The 26,581-nt window shown below is 42.9% G+C and overlaps 1 protein-coding gene across 1 annotated transcript in view; it reads left to right on the forward strand.

Moving 5' to 3' along the window:
• The window catches only part of LOC135486950 (uncharacterized), a 50,498-nt gene extending 28,023 nt beyond the window's left edge, over nucleotides 1–22,475 (forward strand). The window contains exons 3-4 of the mRNA XM_064770160.1: nucleotides 14,861–14,973; nucleotides 22,271–22,475. Coding sequence (XP_064626230.1) covers nucleotides 14,861–14,973; nucleotides 22,271–22,335 — 178 coding nt within the window. The 3' untranslated portion in view covers nucleotides 22,336–22,475. The remainder of the gene's footprint in view (nucleotides 1–14,860; nucleotides 14,974–22,270) is intronic.
• The last annotated feature ends 4,106 nt before the right edge of the window (nucleotides 22,476–26,581 follow it).

Here is a 26,581-nt window from a genome sequence, read left to right on the forward strand (position 1 = left end):
ACTACAGTGGACACCTCCCTTAGTGGACACCTCTCTATTGAGGATAACCTCTCCATCAAGGACACTAGTTTTGTTCACAAAGTGGTTGTTTCCATTACATTTGACCTTTTTAATCAGGCACCTCTCAAGTAAGGACAGCACTTGCCAGTCCTAAGGGTGCCCTGAATAATAGAGAGGTACTGTACTTAATATCAAGATGACCAATTTAAACTTTTTGGCACTTTGCTCCTGCCTAAATAGTCCCCATTTCTAAAATGTTGATAAACAGATATGATGATGGCATTGTCATTGATCTTGTCAACTCTAGTCTAAAGCATTGATGCACTTGTCATAAATCTTTAACTGTATTAATATTTACACTTTACAGTGAGAGAAATATTATTTTATCATTATATTGATTGATTGTTATCAAAACTCATGTTTTTAGCTCACCTCTTAGCAGAGGTGAGCTTATCCCATACCGTGGCGTCCGTCGTCCGTCGTCGTCGTCGTCGTCGTCGTCGTCGTCCGTCGTCGTCCGTCGTCCGTTAGCAGGGCACGTTTCGTAACTGTTAGAGCTATTGAGTTGAAACTTGGTACACATGTACCCTTATGTAATGACACCTTGGAGACCAAGTTTCGGTCTGATTCGTTTCATGGTTTGTCCACCAGGGGGCCAAACGTTAAAAGTGAAAATGTGCAATATCTCCCTTAATAGTAGTCGGGAAATTTTGAAAAAAATATGGTAGGTACTTCTAGCAAAGGTGCATCATATATCCTCCGGGTTTTTGATTTGACCACCTTTTCAAGGTCACAGAGGTCAAATGGTGTAAATTGGCCGTTAGGATGTAACGATGGCACGTTTCTAAACTGCAATGACTATTGATACCAAATTTGTTACACATTTACCCCTTAGTCAGGTGATCTCAGGGACCAAAGTTTGGTCCAATATGATTCACCACTTGACCACCAGGGGGCAAAATCCAAAAACCTTAAAAATGTGATTATTCCTTAACTTCTTGCCCGATTGCCACCAATTTGATATCATGGGTACATCTAACCACCATACAGTATATGTCACACAGGTTTTCAATTTGACCTTTGTAAGTGCGCCTTAGCGCAGTTTTGTAATCTTCAAAAGTGACGCTGAACTGCGGATACGGAAACTGGGTCGTTTTCCCGCGCTGCCTTCGCGCATGCGCTTAACCTTCGAATATTCGTCATTTTGATATTTTTGTAGTATTGTTGTGGACAACGAAACACATCTATGCAAAGTACAATAGTTCAGGCACTCATAGAGGTAATTACTAAATTAAGGCATAAATGCTTCATGCGTTGTGTTGACCATATTCAGGGAGCATTGCCATTGTATAATTCATAATCAGGCCCCTTTTATAAAGACTTTGTTCCTGCCGTCTTTGGACTTCTCGGATGTGATTTCCCGGGCCCCTTTTCTCGGCAATGTCATTTCGGAATCTCGCTATGCGTGAGCTGTATGTTTTAACTATCGTTGCCTAGGTGAATCTTGATGTATTATCATTGTATTGGTGTTCCTTTCGAACGTTCTATTAGCCCAAATTACTGTTTAATAGAGTGTTTACAGCTGAGTTATTTTGGGACACCCTGTATCGCACCCTTTTGCGGGGTCACGTGACCTGCCATCGGTCTGCCTTGTAGTTCCGATTCAAAACACCAGTTGGCAGCAGCTCCTTGTCCTTGTTTTATCTGAGGCAAATTGCCTATGTTAGCTTCATTTTTGTATCTTTGTAGATTTCACGGACGACACAGAAATTCGTATTAAAGTAAATCATCCCGTCGAGTCCTATGAGTTGTTTGTTGATAGTTTCGCTGCCCGCATCCACAACCTTCTTGTCAAGGTCACAGAGGTCAAATGACGTAAATTCGCCGTCAGGCCGTAACTATGGCACGTTTCTTAACTGCAATGACTATTGATCACAAATTAAGTACACATGTACCCCTTGGTCAGGTGATCTCAGGTACCGAAGTTTGGTGCGATCTGATTTGCCGTTTGGCCTCCAGGGAGGGGGCCAAATCCTAAATTCATCAAAATGCTATTATTCCTAGTAATGACTTGCCCGATTGGCACCAATTTTATATCATAGGTACATCTAATTCTAACAACCATTCAATGTGTCACCCGGGTCTTCTTTGATTTGACCTACTTTTCAAGGTCACAGAGGTCGAATGTACTGTAAATTGGCCATTTTGGGGAAATTGTAATTGCTTGGACCTACATCAAACCTAACACTACATGACACAATACCATGCTCTTTATCCATCTTTCCTCCACATGAGGTGAGCACAATGGCCCTGGCCATTTCATTATTGTTCTTATTTCATATCTGAAATCTTTTCTACGGCTGTGACCAATTAGTAGGTAAACACATAGGGGGATTCCCCAAACGCTGAGTCACACAGCAGCTGCGCTTATCTACATAATACATGCTAATGGTGACCTGATTTCCTTCTATTGGCTGAAATCGTCACACCTCCCAACCACACCTCCAAACGATCTCAAAATTAATGTTTGTTTTCTTTCGGAAATGATGTGCGATTCTGTTCGATTTCACAGCAGAAATAGGCAGTATCTAGTCTGTTTAAGGCGTGGCGAAATTTGAACTTGGGGACACACAAATTTCGGGGTAAGGCGAGTGCATTTAGGGAAGTTTTTCAGTCGGATTGTGAGTGTCTACCATTCATCGCATCGCATGCATGCATGGTGAAGCAGACGACACAACAACATTGAGTCCGTGCACCACGGGCACAAATTTTTAGCACAAAGTTTGCCCGGGGAACATCACCCCCAGTCAAGTTGTAATATTTGTACTATGCCAGGCATGAATAACTTATTGATTTATTGGTCAACCAGCCGTGTGTCGACGAGAAGACTAAAGCAGACAACAGGGAACGATTGAACTTGAAGAACACACCTCACATCCTCGGCAACGGACTCCCAGGTGGCCCTCTTGGAAGCCTTTGACACGCAGCCCGTCCCAATGTCCCCTATCCCACTGATACGTCCAATGCAGTGCCTCTCACGTAGGCGAACAGCCTCCATTAGCATGGCCTTCTCCTGGGATGACCAATTTGTTGCTCTAACCCGCTTGACTTCATGCACTTCCATGTTTACCTCCATTTTTCTCGGGCGTAATGTTGCTTGGCCTAGCCTACATACACAACAGTAATGATATGGTACCAATTCCGTTCTAACCGTCGGTAGTCGCCGCCCGTATTTCCGTACATCCTTAATCTTCATCTTCGTCCTTATAATGTGATGGGCTCCTTTCGGAACGTAATTGATATACTTGGGCCGCTTGGGCCCAGGGGATTTGGACAGCAAAGGAGTAAATACTAATAGCGCTTGATTGTAAGAGGGGGTGTGGGTGTGGCGCATTTATTGTCTTATCGGCTACATACATGTACATTCGGTGGTAAGTTTCAATAATGAGAGCACCATAGTTACAAAATACTAGTAATTCCTTGGAAAATTTCATCATTATGGGTCATTATCATCCGCACCGCCGAGCATCAGAAACGAAGATCAATGTGCCTCTCCCGCCATGCCCATTTCCCACGTGGTCGCGATGTGGCATTCACAATCCGACCTCCTTCATTGCCGACCAGCTGAAGAGTTCCTTGGAAACGTACTCGGGAATATTCGTAATCTCACGGAAACTCCCGAAGTCTTAGTGGAACTATCGGAGGCTGGCTGAAACGGCCGGCTCAGCACGTTTCACCTGACTTAAGTCATTTTGGGAAAACTTAGCTAAGTTCGTCTTAAGATGCTTTGAGATTCGTACTTATGTTTTTGACTTGGCTTAGTCAAAATATTATGACTTAAGACAAATACTTAAGATTCTTTGAGAAACCGGGCCCTGGACCTCAACTTCTATTTTTTGACCGGGTATGACTGATAGGCCTTGCTCTGTAATAGGCGTTTGCTAGGGTCATGAATATTCACCATTACGGTGGGCGTTATGCTTTTCTTTGTCTCGGTGTTATAGTTCCGGGGATAGAGTATATATATAGAATATGGCCTTGGTTACTTGTTTTTGAGAACTTGTAAGGTATTTGTCAATGAACACCAGGGGTTGGGGGTTATGGGACTGAACATCCCACAAAAACGAGGCATTTTCTGTTGTCTGCCAACGGAGACAAAATAAATTGAAGTTTTATCCCCTTCGAACAGCAAAGAGCTCCAGGAATGGGGCCGCGCACCCCTGAAGTGACAAAACATCAGTATATGTATTTTGCGTTGACCCCCCCCCCCCAACCCCTGGGGGCCTTTTAATTGCAAAAATTGATAATTTATGCAAAATACATATACTACACCTTTAAGCCGAAAAACACTCAAATACCTCGGTCCTAAATTTCCAAAAAAACGTCTTAATCAATCATCAAAACTATTTTCTTCATCAAAAACGTTAATCTAAAAATCCGGCACATCCAAATCTCAAATATTCCTGACTTTTCCACGTCCGAAGGGAGTTAAATCTCGAAAAACGAACATCACGAGAACACACCTAGATCAGATATTTCACCAAAAATCCTACTCCTATCACGCAACCCAATCTTCTGATGTTCCAAACCTCCTCAGGCTACGTTTCATATCACCATTAAAATCTCAATACAACAGTCCACCTGTAAATACTTCATCATCAACCAACACACTGATTTGAAATCAATATACTACATCCCACAGGACGGTATCAACCCACATTCCATCAGCAACACTTATGTGCAACCATCAGACTACAACCACTCTCAATAATCAATTAAACATCCAATCTAAAAGCTGATCTTCGCGAACAAAATGAAAATATATTTTCCTGCGTCGATCTGCGCATGAATAATCTGAAATCTTTTTTCGCGTCGATTTCAAAGCGTACCGGAACTAGTAATAATCGATCATCTCATTAAGGACATAGTAACGAATCATAACACCAGAGTTTAGGTATGATGCTAGAGGTCAATAAAAAAAGATAATCTGTGTCTGAAGTGAAGATGGAGATGGTTGCGACAAGGCAAAGTAACGGCCTGTTCGAGAAACAACTGTTCGATTCAACGAAAATGACAACTGTCCCGATAAGTACTACCAAGAAAAGGAGAGAACTACTTTCTACTACGAACATATGGACTCGAGAGATGACTTTTGTGATTCGAGACGATATGGTATTTCTTCCCAGCCAAGGGCCGACAGGGTAAGTCAAAGTCTATCAAAACCAGATCACAACCCCATTCATAACCCCAAATCACGGTGTTTTGGCAAGTCTTTACCTAAACTATCTCTTCCAAACTTTGATGGTAACCCTTTCAAGTGAACCGATTGGTATGGCATGTTTAATGCTATTGTTGACGACAGCCGAATGACCGACACGGAGAAGATAACTCATCTTCAGCATTCCTGCGTCGGTCGCGCCAAAGCATAAATTAGTGGTTTTTGGTACAATGGGGCCTTGTATTATGAAGCGTTGTCCGGCCTCCAAGAAATATTTGGCAAAAAACAATTCGTTGTCCGAGCGTATCTGGAGAAACTGCAGAAGGCGCCATCCATTGTTGAAGGTAACATGACTACCATGCGAAACTTGGCATCATCGGTACGCGCAGTCGTTCTAACATTTGAAAATCTCGGGTACGAAGGTGATTTGTGCGCGGTCAGTAATTGCGAGCTCGTGGTCAGCAAATTGTCCTGTGGTATGAAATTCAGATGGGCGAGGCGCTTGGTTAAAAGTGGAATAGATCAGCCCGACTTATGAGACATAGATAAGTGGCTTCAAGACCAAGTCAAGGCCTACGAATTAGTTTCATACAAGCCTAGTCATAAGTCAATGTCTGAATCTTCAAATATCTCTGTTTCAGAATCGTCCAACAAGCCAATTTCAGCTCAAACCAATGACACCAGCTACAGATCTACACCACCAAAATGTCCGTTAGGTGACGGCAGGCACATGGTCTCGGAATGTCCAAAGTTCCCAGCTTTGCCAATTGACAAGCGAGTTGAAATGGTTAAGCTGCATAAACTTTGTTTTGTGTGTCTAACACGAGGTTGTTGGATTCGGAAATGTAGGGCAAATAGATGTGATGAGTGCAGGTTGAATCATCATAAATTGTCGTATCGGGAAGGCTCTCAATCCTCTGGAACAGAACATGCATCACAACATGCACCTACGCCTCAACTTGCATCCGAAATTTCTAGCGTCACTATCGCCAGTAGAAAACCCATTACTTTACAAGTAGTTCCCGTCAAGCTGTACGAGCCAGCAGGTGAAATTAAGGTTTGCGCTATACTTGATTATTGCAACACATGTACTCTTTTGTCAAAGAGGTCCGCCGATCAGTTGCTTTTGTCAGGGGAACCGAGTGATTTAAAGCTCAGTGGTATAAATGGTCCTGATGTGAAGCCTTCCAAAAAAGTAGATCTAAAGCTAAGTGGTGTTCATGATACTAATGTGATTCATGAAATTTCAGGTGTCTGGGTTGTTGACGATTTGAATCTCCCGCCACCAAGATCGATATGTCCATAGAAAGCAGGCGGTGGCCTCATCTGATGAATCTGGAACTTCACTCTGTCCAAGGAAGGAAATCGATCTTTTAATAGGCGCCAAGGCAATTGATCTCATTAAACCAATTGAGATGAGAACTGGTCCTCCTGGATCACCTTTGGCGATCGATATCTTGCTTGGATGGAGTGTAGTAGGTCCCGTTTCAGGAATCAAAGCATTTTCTGAAAATTGCATGCATGTTCATGTCATAAGTGAAGATGATCTATTGTCTGAACTCGTTCAAGAACGGTGGAAAACTGAATCATTTGGTTGTAGTCATGATAAGTCCGTAGTTCATTCAGCTGAAGATAAGAGAGAAGTGCTCTCCAAGATTTCTAGAGCTAAGAAATTTGGTGATCGCTAGGAGACTGGTTTGCTTTGGAAAGTGATGATATTTTCCTTCCTAACAACATGTATCGGGCTGAAAAGCGCTTGAATAGTCTAGAAAAAAGGCTTGATCGTGATCCCGTTCTCAAGGAGAGGTATGAGCAAGTGTTGTTGAGTGATGTCGAAAAGGGTTACGCCCGACTACTGAAGTCTGAAGAAATATATATTCCCGATACCAATCGGTGGTTTCTACCGCACCACCCAGTTTTAAACCCAAACAAACCTGGAAAAGCTCGTCGCGTATTTGATGCGGCAGCAAAGTATGAGGGCGTATCACTAAACGATTGCTTGCTCACTCAATGACAGTTGTCCTCATGAGGTTCCGAGAGGAATCTGTTGCGCTTGTAGCGGATATTGAGGTGATGTATTCACAGGTAATGGTCCCTGAATCAGACCAACCAGTATTGATATTTCTGTTAAGACCAACTGGAAACAAACCCCCGGACATACTGTATATACTGCAATAAGCGACCAATTCATAGATTATACATAGGAGTGGGTTGATGTCATATTTCACTTTGTGGTCGTGCGGCAGACCAGACTTTGACTCTTAATCATGTAATTCGCCTACGCTGGAAACTGATCATCGTGGCTCACAGCGATGAAGTATAACCCACTGAACCAAAATGCTTTATTAACCCTCTGTGACCAAATACAGAAAAAACAATGTTATCGTAATCAGTCCTCAACTTGAAAATCTACGAACTGTTAGGTTGGCCCAGTAATCGGCTTGCTCGCCAAGCAGTGTTGACAGCTTCTGGTGTGATACTGCCCCAAGCTTCACTTACAATCTGCATTACATTTTCTTTAGAAATTTGTGGTGATCTTCCGTGTTGATCGTTATTATCAATTTTCCAACTTTTCCATAGCCAACGCATGTTAAATTTAAACGATCTAATAATGGTTAAGTCCAGTGGTTGGACAAGGGATGTGCATCGGCCAGGGATAATTTCTATGAACCCCGGTGCATCTTCCACCGTTTCAAGGACCCTGGCATTACGATGAGCTGGGAACATGTCCCAAATCAACAAAAATGAAAACTGATGAGCCACGAATGGTAAGAGGTGCTCTCCTCCCATGACTGAACAGGTTCCCATGTTGCCCATCCACTCTGACTGCCGGTCACCCGGATGTTTTCAGGAGCTATATCACAGAGATTAGCTACCACATGGCCATTTGGTTGTAACCCCCTGAAGATTATACTTGCAGGCATTTTTCGCCCATCGGACATTATACTGAGTGTTACTGTGCAACCCAGTTTTGGATTGCCACGGGATGTCTTAACATCAATTTGTTTTTGCCCCTTGGTGGCGTAAGTGTAAGTTGGGGCCATGTCCCATAAAGCGAATGTTTCGACCATGTTCAAAATCAATTCAATTCCGTTCGTGTCGATGGTATTCTGAATATCAAGTCGGAGACGTTCAACTATCTGTGGCGCATTTTCTGGAATGGTGGTTGAATCCTTGCAGGCCTTGTGATAGCTTATTCCATTTCTGAATTAAAATGGTTTCTGAGCATGCACTATAAACTCAATGTGATTTGATAGTCTGATGGAAAGATGAGTCTAGATTACCTCATCAAAAACCCTGTCAGCCATCCACGTGATGCCACGTGATGCAACGAATGCCAACCGGTGTGGTCTCTTCTGCCTCATGTTATCTTGCTCGTCTCCCGTTTGGTGATTCCCACATGTCGGAAATTCTCTGCCCTTGAAGCACCAAGTCCTGTCCAGACAATGGAATGCCTTGTGTCCTCCTTTCTCTGTACAAAGGTCAGTCAGGCGGTCTACCTCTGGCCAAAAAGCTGAAAAAGAAATGAATGATTCATTTAGTATTCCTCACCTCCGACCCTTGATCGACTTAGCATAGTCAAAAACTCCGTCTGGTTGTAACCATTTGGAGTGTACATTGGGTGAGGTCTGAACTCCGTGTATGTTATGTGTTACGTGTTAGTGTTACAGATCTGTCACAGATCTGTAACACTAACCACCAATTCTGACCTCGAGATAAACACCGGTGTGACACTGCTGTTAGTGTTACAGATCTGTTAAAAATCATACATTCTAACAGCTCCTGTAACATGCAGTGTTACACCTAACAGATCTGTAACAGGACATGTTAACTTAATCATAGCAAACTGAAATATGTTAAGCTTGTTTTTTGAATAACTTGTTTGTTTCCAGACGAATCAGCTAGGGGTTTTCACTAAATTTGTTCGAAATAACTATTCTTACTGTCAAACATCTTGTCAGTAATGTATTCTGATTGTGGTAGATTTTAGAAACTTTAACCACTAGGTGGTTAAGGATCTGTTAAACGTTCTGGAGGTCAGAATACTGCCTGTTAGTGTTAGTGTTAGCAGCCATCTTTGATTGGTTTGTTGAATCCTGAAAGATGATTTTCGAGACAGATTTGCAAGTTGTTGCTGTTCAGAGATCTGAAAACTAGTAGCACAGAACCTACAGAGAGGCACATACGACTCACAGAAGAGCAGCTTAATGGGTTAGTGGACGAATTCCATGCCTGGAGAAATCAAGGCAGAGCCCTTCTTACCACCTCAAAGGAAATGATGGAAACTTTTCTCATGTATATCGCATCTGGTGGATATTACAGACAGGTTGGGTATGCTGTGGGCAAGGCAAAGCCAACAGTTATCGCAAATCTTCATCTTTTAGCCAGATTTTTCATGGACATAGCGCCTCAGCATGTGTTTTTTCCCCAGCCTGCTGAATTTGATGAACTCTGTCGTGAACTCTGTCGTCAATTTGCCCACTAACAGCCTGGCCAACACTCTCGTAGAAATCCTTTACTTTTCCATTCTTCCTGGCTGCTTTGAAATCTCCATGCGTTCTTAAAAGTTCATTATTAGTTCTGTGATGTTATTCACAGTCCACCTGAATCGTTTAGATGCCATTTCGTGTGTGTATGATCTGAAACTTATCTGGAAATGAATGCATGTACAAACGCATGTAGGCTTTATAGCAGTGTATGACAAGGGTGATTCCCGGAATCCCTATGGTGTAATGATTCCTGGAAATGTTTACAGGCTGCTAACACCATGTTAACAGGCTGTTAACATAATGTTAACAGGCTGTTAGCCAGAACTGCATGTTTGGTGGTTCAGGTTAACAGGGATGTTAACAGATCTGTAACACTAACACGTAACACATAACATACACGGAGTTCTAACCTCACCCATTGTACTTACCAACACCATTCTCTCGCCTGCTTCGCTTGTTTTTCTTACGATAGGTGGATTCATCCTGTTGTTGGCGCAGCACATCCTCCTGTTGTAGCCAATCCTGGAATGTACGAGGATTAATTCCATGGTGAGCAGCAAATGCACTGACAGATACCCCTCTCTGAATGTGGACCACGTTATAGTCATCAAGATACCTGATTTTCTCATTTGCTGAATAAGACCGATGTCTTCTTCTAACTACGTCAGCATTGCCATTGTTTTCCATTGGCAAACACCGACTAAACATTAACCAAAAAATCAGTAGAAATCGAAATTTCGCCACGGTTAAGAGCTTTCCTGGACCCATGGTGTACAAGGAACCGACAGTCAACTTCCCTATGCCTACGAACGGAGTGACCAAATTTGAATAGGCCTACACAACATGATCGCTATCCTGTGGACATCGTTATGTGATCACACCCCCTTTTCAAACAATCTCTTATGCCTACGTAATAACTAGACGGGGGCCTTTGCCATGTATAATCAATGAATTGATCGCTTGTGGGAAAATCCGATGCGCGGCTTATTGCAGTATAGACAGTGGGTGATTTCAAAGTCAGTTTTTAGATTTAGTTTTAAAACTAAATGGAACACTAAAACCCTTGATTAAACCAGTATTGAAATGAAGTGGGTTTTAGTTTCATCCTATCTCAAAGTCGGTGTTTGTTAGTTTTAACATTATGTCCGGTTTTAGCTTAAAACTAAGGGATGGTTTTAGTGTCGAAAAACTAACACCGGGACTAAAACTAAAACTCTCCACATACCCAGAAATGAAATCAGTTCTGGTGTTAGTTTTGACACTCAGTTTTAGCATTATCCTATTTCAAATTAGGTTTTAGTTTCACACTGAAACCAATTGGAACACCAAGGTCTGATCTTAATCCCAGCTCGGTGTTATATTTGGAAGATTTGTAGTGCATTTTGTATTACCAGTAAAACTAACACCTTAGGCATTAACACCGGGTGGATTTCAAAGTTGGTGTTGGTGTCAAGAAGGGAAAAAAATCACGTTGTTCGTACCATTTCAAGAAGTAGTTGCTGCTATTTTAAACGCTGATGGGAATGATGATGGACGTGAAAGAAGACGACCAAATTTATATAGATCAGAAGTGGTTACAATAGGGAAACAACAGAACAACGACAACAACATGCATGCTTGGTTTTTCCAAGGTTTTATCTCTGTCCATCTTGGTGTTAGTTTTACCTGCAGAATAAAACCTCTACTTAGTTTCAGCCCAGGTTTGAGGAGTTTAGATAAAACCGGGTGTTGGTGTTAAACTAAAACCTCGAATTGGTCTTATCCAGACATAGGTTTTTAGGGGTAGAAATTAAGAATAAAACTGACACTAACACCCAACACTAAAACCAAAACCAACTTTGAAATCACCCAGTATATCAGTACCGACGTCACATTTGGCGCTACATCTTCCCCTGCGTCCGCAATATATGCATTGCAATCTACTACAATCATTGCAAATTGGAACTTCAGGCTGTAGTATTGGGAACATGCCTGGCTAAGTCCATTCTCGCTGAACATACCTATCATGTCTCAGAGATGCATTTCTGGTCCGGCAGTAGTACAGTCATACCAATGGATTCAGAACACCTAAACACGTCACCCAATATTCATCGCAAATAGAATTGCTGAAATTCTTGATGTTTCTAGGCCTTGCCTATGGCATCACATTCCTGGGAAGCTAAACGTTGCTGATGATGGTACTCGTGGTCTGACTGCTGAGGCTTTGTCAGATTCATGTCGTTGGTTAAATGGGCCGGCCTTTCTCCTTCTACCAAAGTGTATGTGGCCGGAACAGTGTGAGGAATGTGACATTTCTCAGTACACTGATTCAACTTGTGCTGCGGCAGATGTAGAAATTACTGACAATCAAAATGTCCCGGGTGAAACTTTCATTGATGTTGAAAGATTTTCATCTTCGACAAGGTTGTGGCAAACTACCTGTTTGCAATTGCGCTTCATTGGCAATTGCCGCAAGCATAAAATTGACCGAATGTCAGGGTCGATCCAAGCAGAACGTCGTTTGATCAAGTTGTCCCAGTCGGCTCTTTTTGCCAATGAGATTGCAAATCTGAGTATAGGCAAGGCGGTATCCTCAAAGAGCAGTCTTAGAAAGTTGAGCCCATTTTTAGATTCTGATGGCCTGTTGCGGTCATACGGTCGAATTGGTAAATCAACGTTGGCGTACAGTTCCAAGTACCCGATTATTTTTAGTCCCAAATCAAGAATCACGCGATTGATCATTTGAGGAATCACTCGCTCGTGTTCCATGAAGGCATTGATTACTTACGTAACCACATGTGGTAGAATGGATTTTGGATCCTTAAAGCGCGCTCCACTATCCGCAGAGTCCTTAGATCGTGTCAATATTGCCGAAGGCGCGCCGCCAAGCCAAAGCCCCCATTGATGGCTGATTTACCGCAAATCAGACTTCGTGTTGGCACCCCAGTGTTCAATGCGTGCGCAGTTGATTACTTTGGTCCAATCATAGTTACGCAATTCCGGAAATCGCAAAAGCGATACGGTTGTTTGTTTGTGTGTTTAGCTACCAAGGCCATCCACATTGAGATAGCTCAAAGTTTGGAAACCGATTCGTTTATTCTTGCGCTTCGTCGTTTCATCGCTCAGAGAGGTCACCCAAAAATCATTTTCTCCGATAACGGTACAAACTTCGTTGGTGCGGAACGCGAACTCCGAAGATGTATTGAGCAATGTAATCAGTCTAGAATTTTCGACCAACTATTGCAGCAAAATGCTGAGTGGCATTTTAACCCCTCTAGTGCGCCTCACTTCAATGGTTTAGCTGAACGACTTGTCAAGTCGTCAAAACGCGCGATTAAAGCAGTCATGCAAAGCCAAACGCTCATCGATGAAGTTTTGCTCACCGTGGCTGTAGAGGCGGAATTCCTGTTGAATAATCGTCCATTGACTTCCGTTAGAGATGATGTCGATGACTTGGAGGCCCTTGCACACGACCACTTTCTGCTCGGCCAGGCTTGCGAAAACCTGCCCCCTGGTGTTTTGTAAGGAAAGGAAATTTCCAGTAGGCGATGTTGGCGACAGGTCCAAGCTTTGACCAATAAACTTTGGGAGAGACGGTACAGGGGTTACTTGCATACCCTAATGAATAGGGAAAAGTGGTCTACTTCCCGTAAAAACCTTAAAATTGATGATCTGGTCTTGATTTGTGACTTTGACTGCCCTCCGCGGGAGTTGGTTGCTGGGGAGAATAGTGAAGGTTTTTGTCGTCTCTGACGGTGTATTTAGAGTCGCTGAGGTCAAAACAAAATGTGGGCAAATAAAACGACCAATTGCTAAATTGGTGTTAAAGGAGGCTATTGGAATGATTCCCCATTCGACCAACAGTTGCAACCTTAACATCTACGTAAACTGCGTATTCTTAAAGTGATACTATGATGTGATTTACAACTTTGCGGAAATACGTCCGTTTTTAATTGTTGATCACAAATGTAAAGCTCACATTTTCCATTTTTGATTAGATTTATTATAAAATCGCTGTTTTAATCGCGTCAGACTGGCCAACTGCCGAAGACGTTTTGAAAAACCCGCACTAAGTCACGTGACCTCATGACGTCACAACACGAACAAGTCAGACCGTCGAATATTTTCCTATTCGCTCAAGGAAGAAGCTATATTCGCAGTAGTTCGCGTACGCTCAGGAAAATCATGGTGACGGCCCGGTTCTTTGATAGGGTCAGGCCAGCGGAAAACCTCAACACCTTCAGTTTTGCTGGTGTTGCCGCAAAACATCGCAGCACAACGTCACCCGACAACCCTTTTGTATTGTGTAAGGACATGATGGAATGTCAATGGTCATTGGCAGTTGTAAATAAATGAATGAGATTTATTTTTTTTCGCGGGAACGTAAACCACCGCGACCGCGAAATGTTCATGTTGTGACGTCATCAACGAAAACGTCGTCGGCGTAGCGCGATTTGAACGGCATCGAAGCGACCCGTCCGGGCGGGATTAAAACCATCAGTTTCTAGAAAATGTGCATTTCGATTCGAAAACCTTACCGATTCATGAGAAAGTGACGTAGTCATTTGTCAAAAACAGCTAAAACATTATATGGTGAAATTTGACACGAGTTACCCTTTAACAGCAACTGTGGCTCTTGGTTTTATAAATTTACAAACATTAATGAGTGAAATGGATGATTTTAATCCACTTATCACTGCTTATTTTTGAATCAAGTATGCCGCCATCTTGGTGGATTTTAGCTGGTCTCTCCTCCAAACAGAGAGCCAATGACGTCATGGATGCAGCCATTGTGACAATCAGCTGTTCGAACAATGGCGAATGACAGCGATATGACAGATAACAGTTCTTCGATTTCTTCGGGTTCTTTGTCGACGTCCGGCGATGAATCCAACCGTGCATTAGCAGAAGAACGAGCAGGTCTAGTTCCCTTTGCGTTTGAGCCAGAGTACAGACCTGAAGAGCTGGCTGAACGTGAACTTGAAATAACCATGAAAACAAACCACTCGCTGCATCCATGACGTCATTCGCCCGGGAGATTTGAACAAACATTGCTACTCCCGCAAACTGCTTATTAAATGCAATTTTAAACCCATGCTCAACCGCATGGAAGAAGACGCCCTGTGGCCGACAATTGTAATTTGATAAAATATATATTTCTCTATTTTTCCAGACATTCCACCAGTTATGGGGCTAGTTACCGCTTAGTTGAAGTACCGGTCGAATGTCCTGCCCACAAGGTTGTATGCTGCAAGACCTACATTATGGTGGCAGAGCATTGTTTACGTATGTATCTTTAAGTGAGCTTTCACACCGGGACGGTCAACCAAACGACTACATTAAGGTCATCAGTGACATGCGGTTTTTCGGATTGTCTATCCACAAGTTGCCTAGCTCATTACGCGTACGTAAAAACGGATTGTAAAAACAAGCGCATGTAACGAGTGAGTTCTCGTTCACACAGCGATTTTGTTTAGGTTTTCTTCATTAATACAATGAGACATATTTAATGTTTGGCATTCATTTCATGTTATATTTTCCTTATGCAATGAAGGGCCCATCTGTGTGAAAAGGCCTGTTTTCCATCAATAGCGAGCTTTCGCACCGCGGTAAGACGGGTTTGTTTTGACCCGTTTCGCAAACAAAGCGGTCAGGCCTAGACGGATAGTACCATTGTTGACGACCATGCTTTTCGTATCTACCAGGTTGATTAGTCTACAACGTTACGTCAATTTACTAGATCCTCTTGCCGGAGAGGTCCGTGTCCTTCAGCCATGTCGTATGCATGAAAAAGACTAAAATTGAGTCTGTGTCACCGTGTATGGGCGCAAAGTACAAACTGGTCACGTCCGATCATCTTTTCCGATCCAGAGTGTTTATGGCAAAAGGGTTTTACGATGACGCGCAGCGCCGCCATTCCAACAATAGGGCAGCGCGTGAATGAAAAAAACCCAATTGTGTTTTGTCCATTATCACTCCCCGTGCCGTGAATGACTTGCTTACTGCTAACATGTGACCGAAAAGGCCCAATGGAAGCGCACCCTTTGATCAGCATTGTGATTATGCATAAGGGTGCATTACCCGCTCTGTCCATGCCCACTGCTATTGAACGAAAGTTAACCGCGCCTTATTCATGGTGAATCACTCCTCGACATTGAATTCGATGTCCAATGACAAACAGGCAAATCCCTTATCTCTTTCTATGGTGCCGTACAGGGCCTAAAACAATGTACTGAGCACAGGGAATGCATAGTGGAGCTCTCTCGGAAGAGGACCCAGTAGTTTACTGGCTTAATCAATTTCATAGGTTGTTTTTGTTATGGATTTAGCCTGCTCTGACTAATGTGATCGAAAGGAACATGAATGGGACATGGTGTTTGTCACCCAGATGAAATCAGGCCAGTGGTTCATAGCAGTTGTTACCCTTATTTACGGGCACACTTGTAATCGCGGTTAACGAGCTGAGCGCAAGTTCTAGATTACATTCAGCCTGACTTGTCCACTTGATTTGAAACGGCAAATACCAATAAGGCCATTTTGATTCGAAAAGAAGTCACTTGCATTAACGTAAGGTCTATACCAACATAAGCGATTGAGAGAGTCTCCCGACAAAGATACGGTTTTTAAAAATCTAGTCTAATTACTCTGTTTTTTTGTAAAGAACGTGTGACTATGTTATCATCAATTTTATCAACAAGCACCTCCTGTTATTACTGGGGTATCTGTCAAGGATGGACGCTAATAGGCAGCGATACTGGGTGAATTGTTCTGAAATTTTTACAAGTCCGAAACCTAAAATATAAAATAAAATAAAGAATGTTGCTTATAACAAATATTTATTTGGGGTCAGTAACAAATATTGAATAAATGAAACAGTCTTCCAGGTTGACAAATCTTCCTAATCATGAAAAACAAAATATTTTTTGGTGCAAAGAATAAGCAAACCTGTTGACTTTTCTCTCCCAAACCTTATTAATGCGTGAATAAGGGCAAGCTAGCATTTGAAGAAAAAAATCACCTATAGTTTATGAGTAAATGGTGATTTTATTTGCAACTTTTTCTGACTCTCACTTTCCAATGGGCTTAATCATGAGGTTTTGAAAGGAACCAGTTTTGAACTCACCTTGCACTGAAGGCCAATATGCCTAAAAAATTATACGCTAAGCCCTTTCCAGGAATTTAAATTAGATAATCCTAAATTATGTTGCCTTAACAGCCAGCAGTTTGCAAAAGCTTAATGCCACTTGTGTAGCCAGTTATGCCTACCAGCATTTTTGGTAGTGTGAGGTGGGGACGAAACCTCACAAGTTGGTTGATGGAGTTAAAATGTGTGTTGGTTTAGTGGTAAATGCAAATCAATCTATGCGCGCTCTATTGGAATATTTTGGTACTCCTCATGACCATCACACACGGCCAAATTTGCCAAAAACAGATGTGCTTATAATGTCTTCTGGTGATAAAGTTTCTCTCTTAATATTTGAATTGCCCTGTTCTTCTGTAAGGGGAGAGCATTGGCGTCATGTTGAGACGCTAACCCTTACAATCCTTCAAAACTGCGACCGCCAGATAGCGGTTGAAAACTGGCAATCTCATTAAAAAAAGTGAGGAAATCCTAAGTGAGGAAATCCTAGCTACACGTTGTTTTTGAAGTAATGAGTTTTTGACTGTATGCAAAACATGAAAATGCCTCATCGCATGAATTGAGAAAACCTAAACAAAACCGCTCTGTGAACGATAACTTACTGATGACATGCAAAACTGAAACATACTCTTGTTTTATTTTACGTTTTTTTTACATACGTGTAATGAGCTACAAGTACATGCGGATGGACTATCCGAAAAACGCGTGTGTACACCTCACTAGAGCGCAAATTCTGATGACCTAAAAGTCGTCGTTTGGCTAACGAAAGCTCACCAATAAGACGGGAGGTGATCGACTGAAAGGTCGACTGCCGTTAGTTAGGCAATCATTTCGGGTGCTCTTATGACGATTGCACATGTTCTTCAAAGTCGCAATCTGTTTTCTGACGTCTACATTAATGTACCAAGCTCGGTACGCGTTTGTTGAAAACGGTTACAGAAATTACCTACGGTTTCCCTCAAAGTCGGGATATGATCACACTTTTTTGAAAAGATACTTAATACCCTTAACTTCATACGTATGTTATTTGATGCGGGTTTTTATATCGCTGAAGCTGTATTATGCATTATTTTACAGTTGAAAAGTAAGCTCTGACTGTTCAAGTTCTCTCTCGGTCATACGAAGTTTTCATTCAGATAGCGGTGTAATAGAAAATTGCATCCCCTGGAAATAACTGTCTCGCTGCATTCATACTTTTCAAGGATCATTAAAATAACCAAGGTGTGAAACTAATTATGGTCCGCACGTCTTAACAGTCCTACCCTATTAATCACAGATTCGTCAAGAGTCGTGGCCAGTAAAACTATTATGTAAAGTATGAACATAAAATTTAACATTTCATTTCGAGTTTCTTCACAAATGGGGTGACCTGAAAAATTAGCATCTATGATAACTCAGATTTCTCGCTGCCACAACCGCAGGCAGAAAATGCATGCTGTTCTCGGTCTGCAGGCGGGGATTTCTCAAGAGTCAATAGAATTCAGGTTATCATCTTAAGGGACGATCTCGGCAGTTGTTTTGTAGTGGGAGTTGATGAAAACTATCGGAACTAATTCAGCAGTATTGATGAAAAAACAATTGCCCGTGCTCCGCACGTAGTTTATGGCATGGACACATGGAGTGCGAGCTTGAATTGTTTGGTCTCTTCTTTATCAGTAAAGCGTTTGATCACGTTCTTCGTTCTCATGATTTTGATTCAGTTGTGAATCATTCTTCATTAGTGCAAATCGTTAAGTCAAAGTCAGCACCAATCACTCCATGGTTACAGAAACTTTTTGGATGTTAGTCAATGTATTCTTTCAAATTTTCCCTTATCGTAAGGGTAGTGAAATGGAACTAAGTGATTTTCTATCTAGGAGTTCACGTGGCGATGACGAAATGGCCGCTATACACGATGAAATATTTTCCTACGAAATATTTCGTACAATTTTCCTTCCAACTTTGTTGGATGGAAATATTTCCTAACCCGACGTCGACAAGTACATTTATTTTGAAGGAAAAATTACGTACGATTAGAAAATTGATCGAGTCTGGCGGGGACGCAAGTTTTGGTAGGATTCACACACTACTGTAGATACCCAACGGGGTTAATATCGTTCAATAACATTTGGATTCGAGACCCTAGGCCTACGTTACATTCTCCATAGGTCATATTATGCTGCACGATAGACCAGTAGGCCTCTATATTCCATTCTATTTGAAAAATGCCTCCGGTACTGTCCACCCTAAAAGTCGTCTCGGTAGCTTGTGCAGCCGTCATGACCCTGGCGATGGGAGTTTCGCGCTCCCGTCAGAAAGAGAGAAAAAAAGGCTGATATGAGCAAAGGCCTACTATCAGTGCCTTTCATTTAAACGTTATCTTGTTCTTCAATAACTTGGGTCCTTGCTTATATAAGAGAGGTTTGATCACACGTGAGTAATGCATCATCTTTATCATCATCGTTTACCATGGTAAAGGTAAAGGAAGCTAAAAAAATGGCGGTTTGGTCACCTAGAATTGCTGCTCTCAAGAAAGGGAGAAAATTTCACAGGAAAAACTTCAGCTGAATTTGAGAGAAGGGGCGTTTGAACTTCAAACCGAGCTGTTGGCGTCACACCGTTGTATTCTTAGCTTGAATGCACGGCAAGCGTTGTTGAATCACGGACACCTCCTACGTTATCACTATCAGAAACGTCATCTGCCAGATCTATCAGAAGGGCCGTATCATCCAGGTGCTTTTCATAAATCGTTAGCCATCCCGTATGTCGTACCTAGCTTTTCCAAGTTTTCCTTTTCACACAAAAGGATTGCGATTTTTACCTTCAATTTTTGTAATTCGTGAACTGCGACAGTCTTCCTTTTACCGTTTCGCAGCAACATCTTGTTGTGTCAATGAATTCCAAAACAAATGCTTTATTGCCAATGCAGCTGAAAAATTCACGGTGTAGTAAAATATAGTGGTTAATTTGTATTGATCTTATTCAGTTTTCGCAAGATCAATTAAAAATTTGAATGATTGTACTGCTTTGATTGAAGTGTAGTCTTCGTTGAGTTTCATGTTACTGGTTGACCCTCCAAGCTAAAAGCCAGTGTCAGGTGGGGCGGTACACAGGGTGCCCGTTTTAAAATCACTAGATGTTTACTATCCCCAATATTTTTTATGATGTTTATTGATGACATGAGCTAAAACTTATATATGGAAGGCAGCCGTTCGCCCTGTGTTGACCTTTAGCTGTCACTGTATGGTAAGGGCATGTGACCTTGCTTCATTAGAATCGTTTCAGGGCAACAACATCAACGATCTCATCATACCAAACTGTTAACCGCCATATATCGACATTCAGAAAATTACGTCTACTGTGAGCAATTACAAAATTCAACTATAAAAACGTATTTTTAAAATGAACTCGCCTGTCAGTAATCTGAATATGTCACTATTTGCTAAGTATATTTGTGGGTGTCGCCCTGTGGCGGGTACCCTCAGCAAGTCCATCTGTGAAACTGGATGCTCCCCTTCCGCCGTGGCATTCGGTCGTTCCGTGCTCCCCTGCAGTACGGTCGTCGTCATGATGGGGTGGTGGACTCGCTGAGGGCACTCCTCCACGCGGATGATTCAACAAGAGGCAATCCCAGAAGAAGGTAATGGCTGGCCTCCTGCATGGTGCGGGCTTTCTAATTTTAAACACATATTGCATGTTGTATCTTGGATTAGTTGTATGTAACTTTTATCAATTTTGATAATATGTAATGTTTTATGTATGATTATGTTATCTTCTACCAAGGAGGTTTTTAAATAAATAAATTGTATAGACGGTGCAACGATAGATAGTACCATAAAAAATCCAGGCATGGTAGACTGCTGGCAATACCGCTATCCAGGCGGCGATGTCTTACAACGTCATAAACGGTAACAAAGTAAATTTATTCTTAAGTAGGGTACCCCTAGGCTTAAGATTCCCAAAGATAATAATTATATTTATCAGCCTATACTTGACTTTCCTGCCGGCACTTGGCTCTTTAATGGAGTATTGGCTCTTGGCTCTCAGGTTAGCGTGTCCCGCTACTTGAAGAACGGTAACACGATGTCGCCGGGTACGACGTGAAATCCAATTTACGCCATTCTGGGGTTTTTCAACTGGTCAGAATGAGAAATAAAGAAGGTAGACAGTTAAGAAATTATTCGCCATGCGATTAAACGACGAACTAGAAATATATAACGCAATTGGGGCAAATTGCGAATGTATGCCCCCGCTCACACCACAAAAGTTTGAAGTGTGTCAAACCTCTAGTTCTTCAGTTAACAATCGGAATACCAAAATCTAAGTTGGCTGCTGGCAGCCATATTGGATTTTGGAACACGCCCAAAATTGATAGAGAGCATCCCCTGAATGACCATTGCACCACAAAAGTTTGAAGTGTGTCAAACCTCTAGTTCTTCAGTTAACAATCGGAATACCAAAATCTAAGTTGGCTGCTGGCAGCCATATTGAATTTTAGGTCAGGCCCAAAATCGACAGGGAACCTCCCCTACACAACCTCATCACACCACATAAGTTTCAGGTCTGTCACTCACTTGGTTCTTGAGTTACAGGTCGGAATGCGAAAAACCAAGTCGGGCCTGGCAGCCATCTTGGATTTCAGATCGGGCCCAAAATGGATAGGGAACCTCCCCTACACTAGGTAATAACACCACATAAGTTTCAGGTCTGTCACTCACTCGGTTCTTAATTTACGGGGCGGAATACAAATCACCAAGTCGGGGACCTGGTGGCCATCTTTGATTTCGGGTCTGGCCCAAAATCGATAGGGAACCTCCCCTACCATAGACCATTACACCACAAAAGTTTGAAGACTGTTGGACCTCTGGTTCTCCAGTTAACGAGCGGAATGCCAAAATCTAAGATGGTGGCTGGCGGCCATCTTTGATTTCGGGTCGGGCCCAAAATCGATAGGGAACCTCCCCTACCATAGACCATTACGCCACAAAAGTTTGAAGACTGTTGGACCTCCGGTTCTCCAGTTAACGAGCGGAATGCGAAAATCTAAGATGGTGGCTGGCGGCCATCTTTGATTTCGGGTCGGGCCCAAAATCATTAGGGAACCTCCCCTACCATAGACCATCACACCACAAAAGTTTGAAGACTGTTGGACTTCTGGTTCTCTAGTAAACGAGCGGAATGCGAAAATCTAAGATGGCGGCTGGCGGCCATATTGGATTTTGGAACGCGCCAAAAAACAATAGGGACCCTTTGACACACTAGGCCTACACCCCCTAAAAATTTCAAGTCAGCCGAGCAAGGGGTTGTTGAGTTATAGTCTGGAATTCAGTGCGGCGGACGCGGACGCGGCGGCGGCCGGAAACCACCCAAGCACATAATGCCCCAACTTTAGCGGGGGCATAATAAGGCGAAATAGTAAATACGACGTGTCGTCTTTCTTTAAACGCCTCATATCTCTTCCAGCGATTTCAGAACTGGAGAAAGTGAAGGGCGACCTGTTAAAACTGCATGAACTAGGAGAGATTTAAGCCACCTTGCGACAGGGCTGATGATCGGTTCACGCTGGCTGCAAACCCTTCCCGTTTTGGTATTCTGTGCTGATGATTTAATTGTAGGATAGGGTCAAAATAAGAATAAAATATCGAATGAGTGTGTTGTTGCGCTACTAGTTTGTCTTCTCTTTTTCTTATAATCGGTTTGTCATTACAAAAAAGGTTGCCAATACACGTTATATGTGTTGTCAAAGTTTATTCAGAACACTTGGCTACTCAGTCAGTATAGTGGACTATCCAGGTTTGCCTAAAATCCTGCAGCACCCACAAACGCGAAATCAAAGCTGCCTTAGAAATGGGTGGTGCAACCGTTGAATGCTTGATTAGATGACGACGGATGAAATATTGCTGCGTAAATGAAAGGAAGGCAGTGCATTATTTCAATGGTAACTTGCCATTCTTCCCACCGCGATATGGAATCATTTTATCGGGAAAAAAGAAACAAAGAAATGTTTTTCAAACAATAATAGACAAGCGGCTATATCCAAAAGCAGTGCGCACAGCATCAGCGCTGATCCTCTCCAAAAACAAGGTGATCATTCTCACGACCTTTCAAAGTTCGATTTGGGGACATTCCCCATCATCCTCGCTGTGACCGATTTTCCAGGCTTTTTATTAAGCTTTCACGATGGTATTATTGTCGTGTCCAGTTGTGCAATTTTCGGCGAAGACAGAACTGGTGTCCGGTTGTGCATCTCCGGCGAAGACGGAACTGGGCTTACGCCATTTGTTGTATTATGCAAACTTGATGTTGTCCCCAAGTCGTCGAATTAAGGCTCAAATACCGTTATTTTTCAGTATGCCTTCTACTCTGAAGGGACATCGAAACAGATGTAAGTTTAGGGCCTTTGGAGAATGTCATATATACCTCTCAACTGCAATACTATGCTCATAGTGAGCACTTTTAGTAGGCGTTATCGCCCATTGTCTTTTCTTCCCGCCGCGTGGGTCACGTGGTTGTCCAAATCGCTAAAATGAGTTTATGCCGCTGTAATGTCTTTAAGGATACCCTTTGTAGGTATAAGCGTAATATGTAACAAGTAATTACAAGCTTGGTAAGATCTGTGCTGTTGTTTGAGCTGTAAATGAAGGTTTGGACCAATAACTTAGTTATAGCTTGTGTTCGCAGGTGGCAGCACCGTGCGGTGCAATTGTCTTCAAGGTTGTGACACTGTCTTGTTTGTTTAGATTTCGTTGTAGAAAATGCACAAGTCTCTGTATGTCTTTGTACCATTGTTGAGACGTGGTTGTTCCTTTGTCTTTGCAGTTAAACCATCATCACCATCATCAATTTCATCGTAGATAAAGGGCAGAGATGCGTAAAATCAGTTGTTGTTTTCTCTTTGAGTACGAGGACGGGAGCAGTCATGTGACCACGACATAAGTTTAAATCTCATTCGTCATGGCCACAGGAGGTGATCCGCCTGGTGGCAATGGGAGCTACCTGGACTTGCTAGCTGAAGCTGCTATTAAACATCCTGTTGAAGCTGAACTGGAAAGCACGAGACGCGAGATAAGGACAATTGAACGAAAAATCCGTTTGGAACGTGACATTGGCTTGTCAGGAGCCCCTGAGTGTGACATTGGGGGAAGGGAAATGCCCTCAAGAATAGTGCCAGTGCCTGCTTACGACATTGAAAGCAGTTGTCGTCAAGAAACGGTTCCTAAAGTGTTGGAAAACAGTAACAATAACAAGGTACATGAAGTAATTAATCAGTTTGTTGATTCCTTCCACCAAATCATTGTTGAATTAAAGGCTGATCAGGAAGCCTTGAATAAGAAATGTGACACTACCACCGCTAGTAAAGACAAGTCAAATGTCGGTGTGACTAAGCCAGATTGTGCTGTAGATACCAGCATGGAGCAGTTCGTCAGTACCATGGAAAAATTAGCCCTGAAGGCTACTTTGCCTGCGCTAGACATTGTGAAATTCAGTGGTGATTCTAGTCAGTATCACAAATTCAAAACTCGGTTTGACCAGATGATTGGGTCACAGAGCCTAAGCGAGGCCCACAAGATGGCTCACCTGATGCAGTTCGTGGAAGGCCGGGCAAAACGTGCCATAGCTGGGTTCGATGGTGTAATGGGAGGCTTGGCTAAGGCGCTAGCAGTGCTAGAACGGCGTTTTGGTCAGCCTCGCGCAGTAACAGAAGCATGTGTTAGTTCGCTTATTAACACACCTAATATTGCAATCAATGACGCACAAGCCCTGTGCGATTTTGCTGATAAGGCTAGGACGGTTTATGAAACTCTCTTAACTTTGAACGCCACTGGTGAAATGAATAGTGCCAACCAGGCAGTTATGGCTCGAAAACTACCAATCCCTCTCCAAGTTAAATGGAGAAACAAGGTCCAGCAGATTAGGAAAGGAAATTCCCCTCCTTCACTTGAAAGACTAGTGATGTTTGTTGAAGAAGAAGCTGATGCCGCGAGCGACCCCATATTTGGAAAAATTGGAGATTCGCATAAAACCAAGGCCAAGACCGATGCCGTCGTCAGTAAGCGTGGCAGTGACAACGGCAAACCCGCAAAGACATCAACCTTCACCACCCAAGTGGAGGGACAAGACCATGCAAGCAACAGGTACAGGGAAAGGCCAAAACTGAAGTGCTATGATTGCGGCCAAGGTCACAAATCGTCGATTGTGCTCAGTTTAAGGGGAAAACACTGAAGGAACGTGATGGTTTTGTCAGAGCTAACAGGCTATACTTTAACTGTCTCTCCAAGCATTTTCTCGCCGATTGCAAAGTAAGACCACAGTGTACCATTTGTCCTGGTAAACATGCCACACTGTTACACAAGTTTAGATAGGCTGAAGCTTCAAGCTGGTAGTCGGGAGACCATGGCCATAACAACGATGGCGGGTGAATCGTCTCTAACTGTGAGTAGAGTTAGTCTGTACGTGGAAGCAGCGAAGTCTCCAATGAAGAAAGTCAGTATTCAAGGAGTTGTGGTTCCCACTCTGGATATTAACACTGCACGCCCAAGAGACTTGAGTAAGTGGCCTCATTTGGAGGGCATTGAAATGTCAGAAGTCGACATCGAAGACGATACCATGCTCATCGGTGCTAACGTCCCTGAAGTTCAGGTTCACTTGGAAAGTCGGCTGGGGAAAGCTGGTGAACCTTTCGCTGTACGAACATTACTTGGCTGGTCTGTATTCGGACCAATCAGTCCGGCCGGGAGTGATAGTAAGCAGAAAGTCAACGCGCACTTCATGAAGTATGGTGAAACTCAGCCAGAGTCACACCTACATCAGTTTTTGGAGCTGGATAGTTTGGGTGTCGCTGAAAAGAAAGGGATGTCTGCTGAGGACTGCCGTGCTTTGAAAAGGCTCAAGGACACAACCAGAAAAGTGGACAACGTGTACGAAGTCGGCATGCTGTGACATGGCTGCCAGACAACAGAGCATTGGCTGAATCTCCCTTTTACGTAGACGACCATGTAGACAGTGTAAAAACTGTGGAAACTGGCATTGAGCAAATCAAGGAGGTTACAGAACTCTTAAAAGACAATGGCGGTTTTAGAATTACTGGATGGACTAGCAATGACCGTGAGGTTTTAGCTACTGTTCCTGAGAGTGAGCGAGCAAAGTCCCTGCTTAACCTAGACTTAGACCAGTTACCCGCCTCCAGGGCGCTAGGTGTTGAATGGGATGTGGAGGAGGACGTCCTCAAATTTAGCGTCATCCAGCCTGGTCAACCCAACACCAAGAGAGGAGTTCTGTCAACCCTAAGTTCGCTTTTTGACCCAATTGGACTCATATGCCCAGTCATATTGGAGGCCAAGAACATCATGCAACGTTTGTGGAAAATACAGAAGGACTGGGACGATCCACTGCCGGAGGATGAGCTGAGAAACTGGGAGGACTGGAAAAATGAGTTGTCTTCATTGACTGGCGTGAAACTACCACGGTGTTACTTGGTTTGTCAGCAGGAGGTGAAGGACATTTCGCTGCACAACTTTTCTGATGCATCCTCCACCGGGTATGGAATGTGCGCTTACCTTAGATTTGAATATCCCAACGGGGATGTAAGTTGTTCGCTCGTCATTGGTAGGTCAAGATGTGCACCTGTGAAAACTACGTCCATACCTAGATTGGAATTACAAGCTGCAACGTTAGCCACGCGAATCGCTAGTTCTATCCAAGAGGAGCTGAGATTGGAAATAGCCAGGTTAATGTTTTGGACTGACTCAATGACTGTGCTGCAGTACATTAAAA

The sequence above is a fragment of the Lineus longissimus genome, chromosome 4 (genome assembly GCF_910592395.1).
Source record: "Lineus longissimus chromosome 4, tnLinLong1.2, whole genome shotgun sequence".
Taxonomy (NCBI): Eukaryota; Metazoa; Nemertea; class Pilidiophora; order Heteronemertea; family Lineidae; genus Lineus; species Lineus longissimus.